Source organism: Aspergillus oryzae, chromosome 8 (genome assembly GCF_000184455.2).
Source record: "Aspergillus oryzae RIB40 DNA, chromosome 8".
NCBI classification, from domain to species: Eukaryota; Fungi; Ascomycota; class Eurotiomycetes; order Eurotiales; family Aspergillaceae; genus Aspergillus; species Aspergillus oryzae.
In genome coordinates, this window is record NC_036442.1 from 940,750 (window position 1) to 960,502 (window position 19,753).

The 19,753-nt window shown below is 48.5% G+C and overlaps 4 protein-coding genes across 4 annotated transcripts; 2 read left to right on the plus strand and 2 right to left on the minus strand.

The window, feature by feature from the left end:
* Positions 1 to 929: 929 nt before the first annotated feature.
* On the plus strand, positions 930 to 1,541 carry AO090103000122 (uncharacterized protein; the record flags this gene model as incomplete). The annotated part of the gene is made up of 1 exon (XM_001826674.3): positions 930 to 1,541. One exon carries the CDS (start codon positions 930 to 932, stop codon positions 1,539 to 1,541), a length of 612 nt encoding a protein of 203 aa, XP_001826726.3.
* A 445-nt stretch (positions 1,542 to 1,986) lies between these two features.
* On the minus strand, positions 1,987 to 5,740 carry AO090103000121 (RNA dependent RNA polymerase; the record flags this gene model as incomplete). The annotated part of the gene is made up of 4 exons (XM_001826673.3): positions 1,987 to 2,383; positions 2,453 to 2,779; positions 2,840 to 4,212; positions 4,271 to 5,740. 4 exons carry the CDS (start codon positions 5,738 to 5,740, stop codon positions 1,987 to 1,989), a joined length of 3,567 nt encoding a protein of 1,188 aa, XP_001826725.3.
* Positions 5,741 to 9,623: 3,883 nt separating this feature from the next.
* bxlB (putative beta-xylosidase) lies at positions 9,624 to 13,835 on the minus strand (the record flags this gene model as incomplete). The annotated part of the gene is made up of 2 exons (XM_023233436.1): positions 9,624 to 11,893; positions 13,712 to 13,835. 2 exons carry the CDS (start codon positions 13,833 to 13,835, stop codon positions 9,624 to 9,626), a joined length of 2,394 nt encoding a protein of 797 aa, XP_023093819.1.
* Positions 13,836 to 17,112: 3,277 nt separating this feature from the next.
* AO090103000119 (uncharacterized protein) lies at positions 17,113 to 18,900 on the plus strand (the record flags this gene model as incomplete). The annotated part of the gene is made up of 4 exons (XM_001826671.1): positions 17,113 to 17,217; positions 17,309 to 17,798; positions 17,886 to 18,637; positions 18,694 to 18,900. 4 exons carry the CDS (start codon positions 17,113 to 17,115, stop codon positions 18,898 to 18,900), a joined length of 1,554 nt encoding a protein of 517 aa, XP_001826723.1.
* Between the last annotated feature and the right edge of the window lie 853 nt (positions 18,901 to 19,753).

A 19,753-nucleotide genomic window follows, 5' to 3' on the forward strand; every position in this document is an offset into this window, starting at 1 on the left:
GCCTCTAGCCAACAATCACCGTCGTTTCCATTGGTGGGTCAACAGGCATCGGGACCAAGATGCCGTTAATGAGAGAAATAGTGGAGGATCGGCGTCGACGGTCTGACATTAGCGTGGCATCGCCCTAGTCCTGCCCCAGGATTCGACTATATTTGGAACCGTTCTTTTCCGCCCCGTGGGCACGACCAACCAACGGGGTTCCATCCCAGACGACGCCCCCTTTCCCACGTTTCCCCTTTGTTCCTTTGTTCTCGGACTCGCCTGCCATGCCACACGTTTGCCAAGCCTTCGCGGCCGTTGTCTTGGCCTCAATGCTTCTTCTTTCACATGTCGTACATTGCATTCGAGGATACTCTAATGCGGCGCCTCATTTCAGGGATTATTTCTATGTCGGTGGGCAGTATGTCCATTCCAATAGCAGTGGTGTTGGGAGCTATTTCCATAACCAGATGTATGTGGAGAAGCTGTCGCCTGTCCGTGAGCGTGTGCAACCGTATCCGATTGTTTTTGTTCACGGCGGTGGTCAGACCGGGACGGTGAGCTCTATGTTGCTCCAGTAACGACTCTGTTGGAAAGGGTCGGACAGCCTCTGACAACATTAGAACTTCCTCAATAAACCCGATGGTAGCCCCGGATGGGCATCTTGGTTCCTTGACCATGGCTATGTCGTGTATCTCCTAGATCGAACGTTAACCGGTCGATCGCCGACATGGTCGGACGATGACCTAGGCCAGACTGCCTTCTCGGCAGAGTTCATCTCGCAGCGATTCACCGCTGTAAAGAAATATCCCCTATGGCCCCAGGCCAAGTTGCATACCCAATGGCCGGGCGTAGGTTCTCACAGCAAAATGTATCCTCCGTCAGTCCCACACTGACATGCGCAACCGTAGACGGGCGAAATGGGTGACCCATTCTTCGACGCATATTACATGAGTACCGTCCAATCCGTCTCCGACAGTCGAGTCCAAGAGGAAACCATGAAAGTCGCAGGAGAGAAGCTTCTCGATCGCATTGGCCCGGCAATAGTTATCACGCATTCCCAGGGTGGCCTGTATGGGTGGTCATGGGCAGACAGTCGTCCAGACCTAATCAAGGCACTGATTCAAATCGAGCCGAAGGGCCCTCCATTCCGAGAGGCTATATTCTCAAAGGAGTTCAGTCGTCCTTGGGGACTTACGTCTATTCCCTTAAGCTATGAACCCCCACCGTCGAATGTCTCGTCGCCCTTGACTATGAAGAATGTACCAGCACATTCACCCGGCCTGCTTCCATGCATCATCCAGCACGAACCTGCCAGAAAACTGCTCAACTTAGCGCGGGTTCCGATTCTGATCAGTACTGGAGAGGCGTCATACCATGCTCAGTATGACCATTGTTTTATCAAGTTTCTGTACCAGGCAGGGGTCCCCGCGGAGCATTTGGAGTTAGGTCATGCTGGGCTGCATGGAAACGGGCATTTGCAGTTTATGGAAATGAATAGTGACGATATAGCTCAAGTCCTGCATGACTGGATGTTGATAAAGGTGAACGGCACGTTTTGAGATCGTAAACATGTAGACTGGCTTTCAATCGATATCATACACATTGGTAGTGACTTACATGGACTGGTTGGCTAACCGAGAAGTCACGAGATGTACTAAGCAAACAACCGCTTTCTAGTAGCACTGGCTGCTTGAAATTCATATTTCTATACTATGATACTGATCATGGATTGAGAATTTATGTCTTCAAGGTTTAGGTCATAAGGAATATGAGAAACTATCCTGGTATTCCACAGAGTGATTGCATTTGCTAAACGTAGAAAATAATAAATATCATATCATGGGCTGCTAATACCGCTATAGGCTTTACCTACATACTCAGGGCTGTATGTACCAGAGACCATTAGTCCAACTTATCAGCATAGGCCGTGCTGCCAGATACAAACATATTCAAACTATCGATGCCTGACCCTGTATCTTGGTAGCCAGACGTTTTTCATAAGTATCACATAGTAAAACAATTCTTCGGATCAGCCTTGTCGCGATGATCTAACTCGGCTAACAGTGCACAGGCCGCGACAACTCGGAAGCTCTTAAGCTCACCGTATACCTCCTTGCGGTGGCCGGAATCGCTCCCTTGGATTCCATGATAAAGACACGCCAGAGATAGCTCCAAGCCATTAGGATCAGGGTCCTCGATCTCCTGCCGGCGCATGATGCTTGTGATCCATGTAGCAATCCGGTCAAACTCCTCGTGTAGCTTATTTGATCGGTCACGTTGGCGGCGGGTCTGTACACCCCTCCTGTTGATGATGGACCCGATAACAACTTCTAGCTCGCTGATAGGCTTGGTTGGATGGTCAGAGTAGGTGTCCATCGCAGAAATGATTGCGTCGTCGTATCTTTTTGTAGAAAGTAACGCTATTAGCAGTGTAATTCAAAATCCACTAATGGCCAAACATGTATCTTACGCTGCTCGAATTCTCTTTGCTTCGTCAAGATGTTCCTCCTTTGGGGTTCTTGGCAATGACTTGCACCTCCTGAGACAGTCATCTATCACGCTATTCCAAAAGAATTCCTCATCCGTTTCAGACTCAGAAAGGACGTGTTTGCGCCAAATGCTTTGCTCATCGATGGCCCTGTAGAGTTTTCCAAGGATCTTCTCTGACTTATAGTAGCGATAGGGCTCCTCTACATCAGCGTCGTCGTCGTCATCATCATAGTTTGCATGTGAAACATGCTGCTCAAGTCCAATCTTGGATTTATTATAGAGGCGTGTTTGGGGCCCTGGCGCCAGACTAGGTGTTTCAATCATTAGACCCGAGAGAAAACGATTATTGAACGGAAAGGAGACTTACAAGTCCGGTCGATAACGGTTCACTCTAGGCATGTCCTCCATGTTCACGGGAATACCAGTTTTGGAAAAGTCCACAGCCTTCGAGTGCAGTCCAGCCAGGAGGCGGCATGAGGTATCCCTGGTTCCCGACGCAGCTTGATCTGCCATGACCATATGGCGGATAGCAATCATACCAAGAATATCGGACCGCATGAATTCTACAAAGAATGCAGCCATGTCATCTACCCTCACATCTCGCCCAATGTCAATAGATGTGGGACGCGGGTAATCTGCGGGGGCAAATGTCTCAACACTCTCTAGTTCAGGATCCCAGATGACATGATACAAATCCCCATCGAGATCTCCTCCACTCAACTTACTAGGCAAGTCCCGGCTTCCCTTCTGACTGAATACAATGCAATTACGATGATACCTTAAGGGATGGTCCTCTGGGGGTATGACATTTTGGGCACGTTGAATGTCACCACAGTGAAGCGCAGGCGACCGAGTCACCAAGATATGCCCAGGCCCAGGAGGTGCCGCATATCGCCCTTCCATGCGATCAAATGTCACATAAACCTCACCTTCTTGAAGGAAGCCTGTCTCATCTATAACCCCATAGAGTGTCATGCCTTTCTTCACTGGGATACGCGCTTTGTGCTTCAGGAGCCGGAGCTCCCTAAGAACCACAGCCTCAACAATTGCTCGGAGGAAGCCGTCCTTCTTGTAATTCAGGCGTGTCCAGTAACATTGGCGGTATAGTCGATAAAGACCAATACACTCAGCGACTGACTTATCCTTGAGAAACCTTGCTGTCTTATCCGTACTGACGGTGATAGATTGAAGTCGCGTCAGTTCTTCGTTCTGCATTTGGAAGAACCAGTCCTTTGAGGCACCCATATCCTCTAAAATCTTAATCACTTGACGATTTAGAACCATGGGATAGGGTCTGGATGCCATATTGCAAATTTCCAGGTTTTTCATATCCTCGCTATCGAACTTGATCATTGATGGACGTATCTGAATGACCGCAGTACGTAATCGGCTGTCAGCAGCAAGCATGCCTTTCGCCCCACCCAAGCGAATCTGGAAGCATGTGGGATTCCCCCTTTTTAGTGGTATATCGGCCCAAATGCTTGCCACCACCTCGCGCGAGATGGCACCGACCCCATCACTGAAGACCCGTGAACCATCTGGAGACGTGAGGTCTGGAATCGTTGAGACTAGCACCCCATGCTTTTCTAATGGGACCATGAAGGGCGTCTCAGTAAAGGCCTGGCCAATTCTGGCTGCGCATCGTGCCGGTGACGTTATATGTGAGAATTTGCCTATTGCACTGACGATCGAAAAGTATGTCTGCATGTGGCCATTATCGTCGACGAATGGAGAAGAGAACTGTGGGCTAAATTAGTCTTGTTTTCTATGGGGTTGCTTCATAGTGCAGGGATGTTACCCAAACCGCGCGGGATCGCAATGAGGAATGCGAAAACCCGAGAAAGTTATATGTGCGACCGGCAATCTGGATCCCCCTTGTCATAATGTCTATGAAGCGCCCAAAGATATCCTTGTAGTCCACATTTGCATTGAAGAGCAAATCTTCTCCATTCTCATCACAGAACTGTACACGGATGAAGTACTCGTGATGGTTGGGAAACTTGCGCAGAATTCGATTCTGCGGTTCCATTTCGGGCCCATGCAGTGTGATTCGGGTAGGGGTTACATTGACTCGATGGACCTTTGTCATGTTAACTGTGTTCTCATGAAGTCCTTCTCGATAGGCGAAGCCATCTTGTATCTCTCTGTGGTTCGCCTCAAGCGTCGCCACAAGGAAGTCTACCTCATAGACCCGCGGATCATCTCCAGGAAACGGCCAGCCGATCATATTAAAAAGCTTTCTCATTCCGTCCACGGTGATAGGATCCCGTCCGGCTGCTTCATCCTCAGCGAACCTTTTGCGTAATCCTTCGGCCAGTTTGCGGCTAGTGGTGGGATGAAGGTATGCATTTTGTGCCAATGCCTGAAGCTGGAAGAGAATCCCAAATGGCACAGATCTATTGCGCGTACATTCTGCTAGCTCACTCAGCAGTTTGTGAAACTCAACGGAGACTGCCTGTGAGCATAATAGGGGCCTTGCTGTGGTCAGGTTGTACCGATAGATGGTTATCTCCCAATCTTTGAGCTTTTCTATATTTGCCCTAAAGTGAACCACAGAAACTTTGAACTGATAAACCAAGCACTGCCCAACTATCTGATCATGTCCGTTCCCTAGATTGGACAGACGTACCCGACTGGATTCGATTCCTAACGAATTGTAGGAAGTCCCTATTACCTTAAAGAAGAAGGGCACATCAGAGAGGGTAACTGTAAGAGTACCGTCAGTCGAGTATATTAAGCTAACAATGGTAGAAAGTGGTATGCGAATCCGACAGTCAGGAATAACGTGGACTATCATAGATCGCGTCTTGAATTTGATAGTTCCTCTTGCTGACCACTGAAGCTCAGGGTTGTATGTCAACTGCTCCCCGACAAAGTCGCATCTTCCACAGCTGTATTGCTGCATTCCAAAAACGACTGACTCCTCTGGCCGCTCCCGGTGACCCTTTGCCCTTTCTTGAGCCTCGTGCTCTAACGTCCGCAATGCGAAGGGCTTTGGCGGATATCTGCTTGATTTACAACACACACTCACCCCCATGAGTTTCAGATTTGACTTGAAGCCCCCGAGAGGATTTGGCTTTTCACCATGTGCCTGCAGAAACCTTTCTGCATCGTCGACATGCAGAAAGGTGATAGTGCCAAAACGTTTCTTTCTGGGCTTCTCGCAAATAAAGTCTTGAATTCGAAGGGTTTTCATGAAGGGCTGAAGTTCGCGTTTGAAGCCGTGCCGGTTAAGATCCGCTGGGACATGGTGAAGAAAGACTTCCATATTGGATCTACTATCAAACGAAGTAGTTTCCAAAATGGGATACGACAGGGAAGGCGCTGCTGATAAAAAAGCTCGGTCGAGTGGTATTATTGATTAAACAGTCGTGGGATCGAGAGGAGATGAGGGGAGGTCGTGAGGAGCAAACGACTGATCGGAGCTCCTATTGGTTGTTGTGGATCGCAGGCTACATTCATTGAATACTTCTCCAGCCTTGACTTAATTTACAGTTCGATCCATCTCACCTTTACTAGCAGTAATAGGGTTTCAACCAGCGCCATTGATATGTTCACTAAAGCCGAGCCGGCAATGATCAAGCGTCGTCCTTGGTCGCCATCAGTATTTTGCTTCAAATCAAGAAAACCACAAGAGAACAGTCACCTACAATGTCACCTTAGCCCTAGGCAGCATAGTGGTGAATGGTATGAGCAGAGGCCAGCGGACCTTTGGTGAATGAAACGCATCTCCAGTCTGTCATTGTTTCAGAAGGCGAGCTGGTCTATACTCGGCCAGGCAACGACAAAAGTCATATGAGCAAAGCAATAGTGCGTTCTAGAAGCTTTGTGTCACACCTCACTTGGCATGTGACTTGCCCTACTGCTCTGCATTTATACCTTGAACCTACAGTCCATAGCTTAGGTGCATATCCCGACTCGCTTTTACCCGCCCTCTCTCTCAAATCACCTGACAAGCACTCACCCCTTCTGATTCCGGTGGCCATTCTCAAATTATGTTCTTCCTTACTCCGTATAATGTCATTGGATGCCCCAGTGGGCTAAGATAGGTTTGCATCTGCCTCAGGAGGGGCCCCTCTTTCCAGTCCTATGTCAAAGCCTTTGTAGTTTTCCTGTCCTCCCCAGCACGTAGGATAGCATCTTGTACGGGTACCATATACTATTTGTTCTGGATTCATTCTCAGTTCATACTGTTAGCACATCGAATGCGAGCCGAATTTCACCATGCAAGCACTGTATAGATACCAGCCTTAAGCCAGGTATGTGCTTTCATTGCCCTAAGCGATGTATCATATGATGTGTTACATTCGGGCTTTCTGCACCAATTGTAAAACAACATTGATTCTGCGTCTTGCTTCGTTTGTGGCACAATACGTACAGTCAGCACTTAGCCAATAATCTAATTTCACGTTGCTTAGATCTGACAAAGTAGAAAAAAGCATAAGCATATGTGATCTGAATGAAATAATACTATCAGCATACACTGTCTACAAAAGTGCAAAATTAAGAGTGAGCTCCAACTGGAAAGCAAAGTAAAAATAAAGTTAAAAGAAGGCAGAAAGAGGGGGGTTACAGAAACAGAGATGAAATAAGATATGGCGACCCAAAGTGCCATGAGTGTCGTGCTTCCAACATCTCCTAGCCTCTTGGAAACCACAAGGGCTCCCTAATCGCCGACGATGGGACAGGGCTCCAACGACGGAAGGCCGATAGTCTAGAAAAGCGTTGCTCAAGAGTGTGTATCAAAGCTTCTCTCATCTGCAAGGCTTCAACCTGCTGAAACCTCCAGATAGTATAGTATACATGACAAAGTGCCGTCGATAAAAGCGCGAACAGAATGAATATATGTGCCAAGGTGTAGCCAAACAGATCGAATACACACAGAAATGCCCCGATACAGAGAGCGACGTTCATCATAGCCAAAGCACATTCTTCATGTTTCCGACAAAAGGCAGATTTAGACTCCTCTACCATTCTAGATAGTTTCACGAGAGCGGGCGGTGGAGGGAAGTCATCCATGATGAGAATGGCGAGATTGACTGTATAATCGTGGCAGTTCCAGAAGACCGTACGATACCTGGGCAGTGCATCTGTGGATCGGTCGACTCGATGAAGCTCTTGTGCTTATATCATGAGTTTGCAATTAGCATCTAGCTCCTTATAGTAATAATGAGAACATGGTAACCGAAAGACGTAACTGGAACTCATCTTACATATGTAATCTAGCTCACATAGGCACATACTTGTCTTCCCGATGAACTCCAGTGCGCGAATTACCTTCAGTTCAGGCTTTGGTATTTTCCTTCCGGGCCCTGAAAAGGCCAGTACAGAGTACGTGCCTTTATGATTGTAGATAGTGCCTTCAGCCAATTTGTCGATCAGCGTTCGAGACTTGTCCGAGGAAATACCGGAAGGAATAACAATCACACCCATATGCTGGATAATTTGAAAAGGCCTATCTGAGATCTGCGGAATGACTGGGGCATGTAAGCTCTTCAGGCAGTCCCAATCCACCTGAGCCGGTCGTATGTCGACTAAGCTGTTCGCGAAGATAAATACATCCTGCGTTCCTGCCAACCAAACATCACATTAGAGCTCCTTCTTACACTTCTGGTTCCAACCGCACCTGGGGTGTGGTCTGTAGTATGTTGACCACCGGATCCGGGCTGCGCGGGACAACAGCAGCCAGTCTTCCAGCAACTGGCATTGTCGATCATCATTACCACCCGAAGAACATCTGTCATCAAGTTTTCGGTGGTAACAGCAGAGAGGATAATTAGGATCTCTATCAAATAAACGGACGATAATCACCTTCGCACATGCGTTGTCTACTTTAATCTCTTATGCACATTCACTGTGAAACATTTGTGCATCGTCTACTCACAAGCAACCTATTCTTCACTCTGTAGTGTGCTACTTATCGAGCGACGTGATTTCTGTATTTTAAGAATGTTGACACTGCTGCCGGCGGGCCCTGTCAAAAATGGAGACAATGTCCCTCCCTGCGTCGCAGGACTAATGTCCCAATAATGGTTTACAACTAAAGAGATACCTACAGTACAAATAATCGTCGATGATGCCGATGAAGACATCGGATTGAAACTTTGAGGATTTAGTAGCCTAAGGCTCGTCACGTCCAAGATCTTTCTCTCGCTGCCGGTTATATCCGAGAAACATGTGTGGGTCAGACCGTCAGATATCCGATTTGCACCGGCCTTTTTCTTGTGTTCTTCCGAGCCGCGACATGCTTCACCGAGTTGTCCACAGTTATATACAGTGCCCACCGCGTCAGGACTACCCAATATTTCTCAGTTGGACGTGCTAGGGGACTCAATTGCGAGTCATAATTCAACCAAACGTGCCAGTGTTTGTTGGCACACGGTATATGACTATAACCGAATTATCACAGACGGAATAGTAGATGCCACAAGGGATACATAATTCGTGCACTTGGTTTGATTATTAGCGATGAAAAGTCGTTGTAACCTGGCAGTTAGTATCGTTGAATCCCGACATAAAATCCGCAGTCCAATGCTTAGTGAGCTTTGGGGCTATGTTTTCCCGTGTCCCTCTGATAAGTCATTGCGTTCATGGTCATATGCTTATGAGAATCGTAAACCAGGGACTTCAGAATTAAAATCAAAACTTGTTAAGTAGTAGTATAGTAAATTGGTTTGAGACTTTCTTCATCCTTTTGATTATCCTACATTCACTCCAGCCCACTGCGGTCCTATTCAAGACTCATATATATATATCGGTAGCACCACGAGATGCATGACAACTACACAACCGCAAGCTACATACAAACTCATTAGAATGAGCACCTTGAGGCTAAATTAAACATATCACGCGTCACAGTCTACTACAACCCAGTACGGTTTGGAATCGTGTACCTAGTCTTGGGGAGCTCTGTTGTTTGAGAACTTGGAGCCTTAAGGCAGCTACACGCGCGATCACGTGATGTTATTGAGCATGATGTCACGCGTTCATAACAGATGGGCTCAGTTCCTCCACCTACTAATTGAGTACTACCAATGCTACGTATCATATGCGCCCAACGTTTTCAAACTCTTATTTGATTACTTATTGTTGTATCATGATAGAGCATTGATAACATTGCCTCATGAGCTGGGCACAGCAACTCGGATACATTATCGCCCCCGACGCGTGACAGCGGAAGTTGCATTCTGCTGTGGCTCGGGAAATTCATCCAACACCTTCTCCTTTCCACTGACTGTAAATGTGGCCGTCGGGAAGTCCTGTCCAACATCTACCTCCAGCTTATAGGACCCCGGATACAGCACCAAGTCTCCGTTCTCAGCAGTTCTTGCAACGGAACCCACTGAAACATCTAGCTTGACTTGCTGGCTCTGTCCGGGTTCAATCCCCTTCGCGCGACTGTATCCCACCAGTGTCTTGATAGGATAAGGCTCAGGACCGACCCCGTCAGCGGTCAAGAATAACAAAGCAATGTAATCCGATGCCACATTTCCCGTGTTCGTCACCGTGATAGAGAATGTATCAAAAAGCTCCGTATCAACCGGTGCGTTAGTAGTACCGCTGGCTACAGAATCCGTGTTGTACGGACCATACTCGGCGTGATTCCATGACACATTGAACGTCGTATAGTGGAGGCCAAAGCCGAAGGGCAACACCGCCTTGTCATACCATCGGTAGGTTCTTCCTGGGTTGTTAGACCCTGGACGAAGGGTCATATCTGTCATGGGGACTTCATCCACATAACTCGCTGGGTACTGTGTTACCGGGAGACGTCCAGCAGGTGCTGACTTGCCTGTTAGAATATCGAATACGGCTGCGCCACCTGCTTGACTGGGATAACCAGCCCACAGGAGTGCGCCGACACCAGCATTCGCGAGAAGAGAGGAGTCGTCCACTTGTCCACCGCCGAACTGCACCACTATTAATGGTTTCTCCAAGTCGGACAACTGTTCGATCAGATCTAGCTGATTTCCGGGCCACACAATAGTGGTGCGGTCCTGTGACTCTTTCTCAATTGTGTTGTCTATGCCGCCCGCATAGATCACAGTATCTGCTTCTTTGGCGGCGGAGATGGCTTCCGCGAAGCCGGCTGAGCTGTTTGAGTTGATATCTGTGCCTTGAGAGAATTTAACCTTGTATCCATTGTGTACGGCTGCCCAGATCAGGGTCCTGATGTACTTTGGAGGTCCCTCGTAGTTTCCCTGCAGTTGGGTGGTTGCGTTTGCAAACGGGCCAATTATTGCTACTGTCCCATTGCTTTTCAGCGGGAGAGTTCCATCGTTCTTGAGCATGACGATACCTTCGACCGTTGCCTTATGGGCAAGTTCCTCGGCGGCCGGCGTAAACACCTCGTTCCATCCGATCGAGCGGTAGGGTTGGTCATCTGCAGGGTCGAAATAGCCGAGCTTCACAAGGGATGAATACAGTCGTATGAGGGCGTTATTCAATGTCTGATTGTTATACAGACCCTGCTGGAGTGCACTGCCCAAATATTCCGGGAAGACAGACCCACAGTCCAGGTCCGTTCCGGCGTTCAGAGCAGCAGCAGCGGCATGGGCACCATCAGCGACGTAATGATGGTCAGCGTAGATGTTGTCAATTGCACCGCAATCACCAGTAACCCAGTGGCCGGTTTGCTCCCATCCCCAGTGCTCACGGAGGAGAGTCTGCAGCAGCCAACGGTCTGCGCATGTGGGGATACCGTTTAAGGAATTGTAACTGCACATCACGGCGTCGACTTTCGCATCGCGGGTGCATGTCTTGAATGAAGGGAGATAGTACTCAGATAAATCCTGAGGCGATACAACGGCATCGAATGCGTATCGCTCGATACCTTCCCAGTTTTCCAAATCATACGCTGCGAAATGCTTGCACGTTGCGACTACCTTAGGTCTCTCAGGCCCGATACCATCCTGAAGTCCATCCACCAGATGGTAGACATACCGAGAAAGATGCAGCGGATCTTCTCCGGGTGTTTCTTGACCTCGGCCCCATCGCGGGTCACGGAATGGATTGATATTGGGGGTCCAATAATCGAGACCCGCATGGCCACCATTCGCGAACGCTCGAGCCTCAGTGCTGATGACAGTGGCAACTTGCTTGACAAGGTCATCGTCGAAAGCAGCTCCGAGAAGAATGGGCATTGGGAAGGAAGTTGCGTAGCTGAAGTTACCACTATCGGAAAACGACACACCATGACCCTCGGCTACGCCATGAAGGGCTTCGTTCCACCAGTTATAGGCAGGCAGGCCCAGTCTTGGTGCTCCGGACGAATCATACTTGGTGTTGTTGATTTTCTCCTCAAGAGTCATGGCTGCCACGAGCGATTTCGCACGAGATACAGGATCGAGCGATGTGTCGCAGACATTGTTCTTGCTTAAGGGGCCAGTGCTACAATCTGGAAAAATGCTCTCGGTCGAAGCTAGGGATGTAAAGAACGAGAATGCGGCGAGAGGCCGCAAGAGGGGAGAGAGATGCACCATCTTATTGAGCGCCTCGTTTGACTACTTCTAGCCAAGGCATGGCTATAAGACACAACATTACCTTTATATGCCCGCAAACCGAGGGTGCTCTCGTCAATTAATTTACCGTTGGGATATGAAGGACCGCGCAATACTCTCTAAGACAAAACTGGCTGATTTCCATGCTCGCTTAGTAGTCAAGTATCACTCTGGCGATGGACTAATTCTTCTCCTGGAGAGCTGTCTGTCCTTCCACCAATTGCAGAGCGTAGATGGCTAACCGATGACCTTGTTATCATGCAAGCAATTAGCCTGAATGGCAACTCCTCGCGGGGAATGCAGATCAGGGTGCGGAGATGCTGCGGAGACAGCTACGATTCGGCTGTATTTGCGTATTAGAGCGGAATGAATGTTATCCGACCCTGCCCCCCTGCCCCCCTGTCCCGATGTCTAAATTACGATCTTCGAATGCGAAGGTCCGTTACACATTCATTCTTGTGTCATGTCACATCTATTATTATATTGTCGCGATATATATACAATGTCAGATGCACGTTAAATGGCATATCGAAACTCGGGATTCTCCCGATCGGTCAGATCCAAGAACTCATGATTTTGTGGCACCACGTACGCATCGCCAAGCGCCTCCTTTTCTTGGTCCCTCCGGCGATTCTCCCGGATCGACAGCCAGCGAATTAGGCAAAGATCCAGCGTGACAAGCACGTACAAGATGACGATTGAGATCTTGGCAGGCAGATACTGCGGGGCATCCTTCGCCTGGAAAGTCTGGGGTGAAATAATATTTCCGACCGTGTATGCGATCGTCTGGATACATGAGACTGTGATTTTCTTCGTCGATCCAGCAATGTTGGTACTTGTTAAGCCCAGGATAGTGGTCCACCCAATCGGAATGCCGCCTGTGAGATAGTAGCCGACTAGGGCGGGGGCCTTGTCTGTAGTTGCCATGAGAATTGCACCCACGATCGAGGGGATGTGACCGATTATGCACCACAGGAGTCTTTGCTCGGATTTCATGGCGAGGTAGGTTAGCCCGATGAGGGCAACAACTTCGTAGGCACCTAAAGGGGTCACTAGCAGGAGACTCTGCGTTTGCGAATAGCCCATGCCAGAGACGAGAATGTTACCGAAACTAGTCGCGATGGAATTCGGTACATTGGCAGCCAAAACCCAGAAGGAATACAACCATGTGTTCGGGTCTTTAAGGGCTTCATACACTTGGGCTTTCTTGAACACGTTACTGCCGATGCCCTGGACGTTGCTTCGCAGGCGCTCTGCGTGCAGGGCCTTCTCTTCTGGGGATAGAAACCGAGCTGTCACAGGCGAGTCTGGCAGGATGAAGAAGAACAAGATGCCAATCACGACGGTGAATAGTCCTAAGATGAGGAAAATTACCTGCCATCCGCGAAGCGAAGCAGTAGGATCACCACCGATATGAATGGCTACGCCGTATGCAATATACCCTCCGAACATTTGTGCAAAACCACACATGGAGAACCACAATCCGACACGAAAAGCCTGTTCCTCCCTGCGATACCATTGCGATGTGAACACTACCCAAGCCGGCACCACTGCGGCTTCAGCAGCACCGAGCAGCGTACGGCATACCATCAAGGCAGCAAAGGAATGGCACGCGGCCATGCATGCCAGTATTGTGCCCCAGACCGTCACATTGAAGGCGACGTATCGAGCAAGGGGGAATGCTTGAATGAGACGGGTCGTTGGAAATTGAAACGCCAATTGGCCGAAGAAAAACATACTGGAGACCCAGTTGAACTGGTTTCCATGAAGATTGGCCGACTCCCGAAGACCCGTCACACTGGCGTAACTGATGGCAATTTTATCCAGATATTGCAGGAAATACACGATGCAGATCAGTGGCATCACGTAAAGATCGATCTTGCGGACTAGTCGGTGCGAGGCCTCGGGATCAAGTGTGCCGGCTTCACTACCCGCCGCGAGAAGCTGGAGCGCGCCATCGCCCTTGACCGTCGATGGATTAGCTGTCGCTGCTGATTTGATATCGACATGTTTCTCGTCCGCGGAAGGAGTCGTGGACGATGTCATTGTCACTGTGATGCCCTCTCAGTGCGCCGTGAAGAAGAAGCAGAAGCCGTTGATAAATTTTTTCAAGGCAACTATGGAGCGATACGTCGCTTTAAATCGGCATATGGAATCTCTTGGCTCTAGTGTCGTATTTCGATGAGCATTCGTGGGGCGAAAAGCACGCCATCGTATTCACTCTTATCACATTGATAATAACACTACCCACTCTGACTCACTGTTGACTTCCATGACATGAGGTTATTGACAACATATCCATATTTACAGACGATACTTAAGGCCAAAAAAATTAATTTGGTCTAACCTAAATTAGGTCAGCACTGCACGGACCGCTGCATAAAGTTGCGCGTATACCACTATGCATGGAATAAATTCCTTTCATGTCAGAGGGCCGCAATTGAGTAAAGAATTAGAGATCCAACGTCAGCGTCAATGGACTTATCGTTCGAGTCGTGTGCGCACTAATTCAACTTGAACAGCTTTTGCTCGCGGGCACAAAGCCCGCCCAGTGGGGCTTGTTGCAGCCTGCAATGCATTCACGCTATGCCCAATGGCTTGTTTGGGTCTGCACCGGTATCGACAAGCAGCTTGACGATCGAAACATGGCCTCCTCAAGTCATTGCTCTGGATCCCTTGGCTTTGAAGACGGAAAGTCAACAGCAGCCTCCTATTTCTTTGCCATGGGGAAACGGAATAGATCATATATGACAACCCAGGGTCGCTGAATTCGGTACCACCGCCTAATCTGCATTCTTATCATTGCTCCAGAATCCCTTGCCTAATTGAAGCTCAACATTCCCTGTGTGGCAGCCTGCAGCAGCTATATGAAGAACTGCTCCGTTCAGAAAATGATCGTCATGAGCATTTTGTCTTGTTCTTGGTATTACAAGAATAAATTCTCTATGGCCTTTGCCTCAGCTAATTGGTTCATACCGAGATAATAGGCACATAAACAAGCCAGGACCCAATCCCATGGTGGTATGGTTTATGAGACTCGTTTCATCCCGAAATAAGTGGTTGGTCCCGAGGTGTGATAGTCACGCGATGACACTGTAGACATGCCGAGCATTATCACAGGCTTGGCTTGATCCCCTCCCGCGCGAGGAATCTTTTAATTCCATACGGACCATAAAAACCGCCGTCGTGACCTATGGCATCCCATAATTTGGACAAGACGGATACCATGCTAGTACAGACAGGAAGCTTGTTTTCCATCGCCATAAAAGTGGCAATATAGTCCTTCTGTTCTTTCGGAACGGTGATACACGATCCGATGTGAAACAGCGACCAAAGAAGTGTTCCCCATGCGTAACTCGACGGCGATATGGTTTTCAATACTCTTCTGGCCTCAGATAAACAACACGAGATTTGATCCTGAATAGGTGGTGACGGCACCCCTGGACCATTTAGTGCACATCGCAGCGTTATGAGTAAGCCCATTTGCTGAAAGATTGCAGCAGCTATCTCGTCTGCGTCAGGCCCATTAGGGGGGCCTGTCCCATCCCATGGTGCTGGTACTACCCATAATAGGACTTGCTGTTCGAGAGAATGGAACTCCGCTATGATATCTGGATCAAGGTGTCGGGGAGAAGACATGGCTGGTTTCTCGGCAAAGGCGGCGATTGGTGGGATCATTTCGAATAGTTCGTACGCACACCCGGAACATCGACCGCGATAATAAGCTCGGTAGGAAAGGGGTGAAAGATCTAAACTTTGGTTCTCGGTGGGTCTAGAATTGCTGTCTTTTATGGGGCCAAGGCCGATATGACTATTGACATTACTGAGAAACATATACTGCTCTGCGATGAAACATGCGCAATCCTCATCGACTGTGTCTAAGAGGTTATTCTGTGACGCCAACAAAGCACAACATGGTAGTAAATGTTGCATCACTGCACCGTTTGTGTCTCCATCTATTATCTGAAGCCTTTGTTAACATACCGTACTTCATAAATCTGCCACATGCCGAGTGCAAGTGCTTATAAAATGTCACATCAGTGTAGGATGAAGAGGCGCTCACCTCAAAATTACACAAAGCTAAGAGCAACATCACTATCACCACGGGGTTATGATGGTATCCACTTCCATACTCTGTGATAAGATACTTGACCGCCCGTAGCGCAACCCCATAATGGGAAAGCGCGACGATGTGCGATTGCTGATCATCATAAGACAGGTGAGAAGCGCTTATGGCAAAGACAACATGAAGGAACCCATCGTTTTGCTGCGCCAAAGGCAACATATAGGCCAGAAAAGGGTTATTGATGACATCCCTCACTACCAGCCTCTGTACCGACCTCTCGATATAATGCTGAAGCAGTCTTTGTTCGCCCGATCTCCCGTTGAGCCGAGGCCAAAGCGACAGTGCACGGTTCGGGGAGAGGCGACGCGGCGATGTCACATTCTGGGACTGTTCGGGACGGTCGGATTCCGCGGAAGGCGAAGGAGAGATTGTCTTCCCTGAGTTAGGCCAGGAACAGAGCAAATGATTGCGTACACAGCCGCCGCAGATTGGTTTAGTTTCATCGCACTTGGTGTGCCGGACCCGACAGCTTAGGCACCCGGATTTAGTCCTCTTGGCATTCCTTCGCCTGTAAGGACGGAAAGACCCTTCGTCGTTGGTGCTCCTGAATTGAAGTACCCCGTGCATGGTAGCTTCTGGCCAATCCTTTGCTTAATGGCAGTGGAGAGAGGATACAAGGGATGTCGTTGGATCCGATGTCCATGTTAATGGATGGTGAGTATGGATCACATTGAGCTATCCTTTATTTGGTTAGGCGGTGGGTCCATGGATAACGTCGGTTATCCTCTTCGGGTATAGCCTCAGCTCTCTCGATCAAGCATTAAGTTAAGAAGGAGTGGATGAGCAGCTTGATACTGAGTACTACATAGCAGATCAGTCTCGGTCCACTGTTATTTGAAACAGCGAAAATGAATTGGTACGTATTGAGTGGGTCTCAGGGCCCGGTGCACCTGGCAAGTCCTTGTTCCACCAAAATGGTGATATATAAACAAACCGAACCTAATTCTATCACTCTCCGTCGGTCATTCTACGTTTCGGAGAGAGTGCCAGGGCTTGAGCTCTCCTACCGCCACCATGTTACAGAAGCACCCCGAGTCCCCTCCCTTTTTTGACTTCATTGTGACCCCGGAAACCACACAAACCCCTCCCAAAGAGGACTGTGGAGTTCGGACTACAACAGTAAGTACAACTGCATTGCCAATTATGAGAAACTGGAATGAGAGACCGGTTCAATGTAAAGCAATTGTAATAACATTACTTATCCTCACAGTCTCCCGCTATTAAAAACGCTCCTCTTCCGGCCGATGGTGCCGGAAATGACTCATGGTCCAACCTCCTCCTCTTCTCCCTCTTGATCGGTGTTCCCTGGTTTATATCCTACCAATTGGGCGGTGGCCTCTACTTTGGAATCTTCATTGCAGTATGCACCGCAATTCCTATCCTCATGGCCTTCTGGACGATCTTCTCCTCCATGTCTCCCCGTATGAATGAGAAGGCGAAGCTTCCGGGTCGGCCTGTGGAGTATTATCTGAATTTTCATAAAGAGAGCGATCGGGCCCGGTACAACGGCAAGAAGAAGATCCCCATTGAGGTCTTCTACGAGAAGTATTTCCGCGGTGAGGTAGAGTTCAAGAATGGAGATTGTCTGGAAAACCTCGAGTATCGGCATGATTGGGCCAGTTTCAGCTTCTCATGGGGCGTATTTAAGCATTTCCTGTTCGGGTTTGTTCCTGAACTCATCGTCCATTCTCGCTCTCAAGGTATGAATAACCCTTGCGCATCACTCTCATGGCTCCGCTTTGAAAGAGAGGTCTATTAAATAAGAATTTCATCTAACACATGAATAGACGAGGAACAGGTGAGCGGCAACTACGATCGCGGCGACGATTTTTACGCATGGTTCCTAGGTCCTCGCATGATCTATACCTCTGGACTTATCGGCGATATCAACAAGGAAGAATCCCTCGAACAGCTTCAGGACAACAAACTTACCACTGTCTGCGAGAAAATCGATTTGCAACCGGGCGACACTATGTTGGACATCGGCTGTGGCTGGGGAACGCTAGCTACCTTCGCGAGTGTTCACTACAAGGCTCATGTCACCGGTATCACTCTAGGACGTAACCAGACGAAATGGGGCAACACCACCCTTCGCAATGCTGGTATCCCTGAGTCTCAAAGTATGATTCACCGTCTGGATTATCGTGACTCCCCTCGGGTCCCCGGAGGATACAAAAAAATCACCAGTCTTGAAATGTCGGAACATGTGGGTGTTCGCCATTTCCGCGGCTTTTTGAAACAGGTCCATGATATGTTAGATGATGACGGTGTTTTCTATTTGCAATACTCCGGTCTTCGGAAGTACTGGCAGTATGAGGACTTGATCTGGGGCTTGTTCATGAACAAGTACGTTTTCCCTGGAGCAGATGCAAGCACTCCCCTCGGATGGGTCATTGACCAGCTTGAGGGAACGGGCTTTGAAATCAAGGGCGTTGACACCGTCGGTGTTCATTACTCTGCTACGCTTTGGCGGTGGTATCGCAACTGGGTTGCCAACCGTGAACATGTGGAGGCTAAGTACGGTCCGAAGTGGTATCGAGTAAGTGTTTGACTTTATCCTTGTTTTCCTGAATTCTTTTTCTAACCAAGTACTAGACCTGGGAGTGGTTTCTTTCCTGGGCCACTATTGTCTCTCGCCAAGGCGGCGCAACATGTTACCAGATCGTCCTGGTGAAGAACATCAATTCTACCCATCGGGTGGATGGTATCCCTAGTCAGTTTGGTATCTCCGGTGCTATTAGATCGGCGATTGAGAAGCTCGGAAAGATGCCCAGTGCATTTATTCCTCAAGCTACTGTCTGAACTCAGTACAATTGATGTGTGGTTTCTCGCCTTGGGTATTCGCCTGGGGTAGGAATAGAAGGGAGTTGGTATGCGGGTCATGTATGACACATTGATGGGAGTATATCTGTTATGTTTGTGATAATGAAGCCGAGTCTGAATAGAAACACTATATATTTGTCGTGTACTATCTCTCTAGAAATTATGACAAATTTTGTTTCCCGAGATCAAAAATACAATCCCTTTCCTAACGGCTACACTAAGAATGGTTCTTTAGTGTTTCCAGTTGTCGTCGCTGGCAAAGCTCGCGCACCAATGGAATCGTCCCACGTTCAGTCATTCATCATGGTGTATCAGATATTGATGATATATATGTACTGCGCCGAATAAGATCGGCACTCATCGTGGAACTTAATTCTCATCAATGAGAGAGGGGTAAAATCTCAGCAATTACCTTGTAGCTGTATGGACCTGATAAGGATAGGGAAACAGGGGCAACGAAGCCACCGTGGTGAGAAGATGAGGGAGGAAAGGAGGGGGACAGAGGGGGTGTTTTATACTCCGGCAGCTTCTGATGGAGCCTGAGCGCCTGAAGCTAATTCACTTGAGGTTACTCAACACTCCATGGGAAGTCACGACTTCCAAGCCTAGACGGAGTTGCTGGAGAGGAGGGCCTTCGTGGGAGTAATACTAGTATATATACTAGCAACGACCGAGATCCTGAGGAGGGTTTCGTAAATTGGTCGTTGCGTACAACCCCAAGAGGGTGATCATGACGAGATGATGCTGCCCAAAGCCCAACGTGGATGCATATCATTTGGCCAATATTTTGTTATTCTGTGGCTATTTGCATCCTTTTCATATTTCGCTGTTT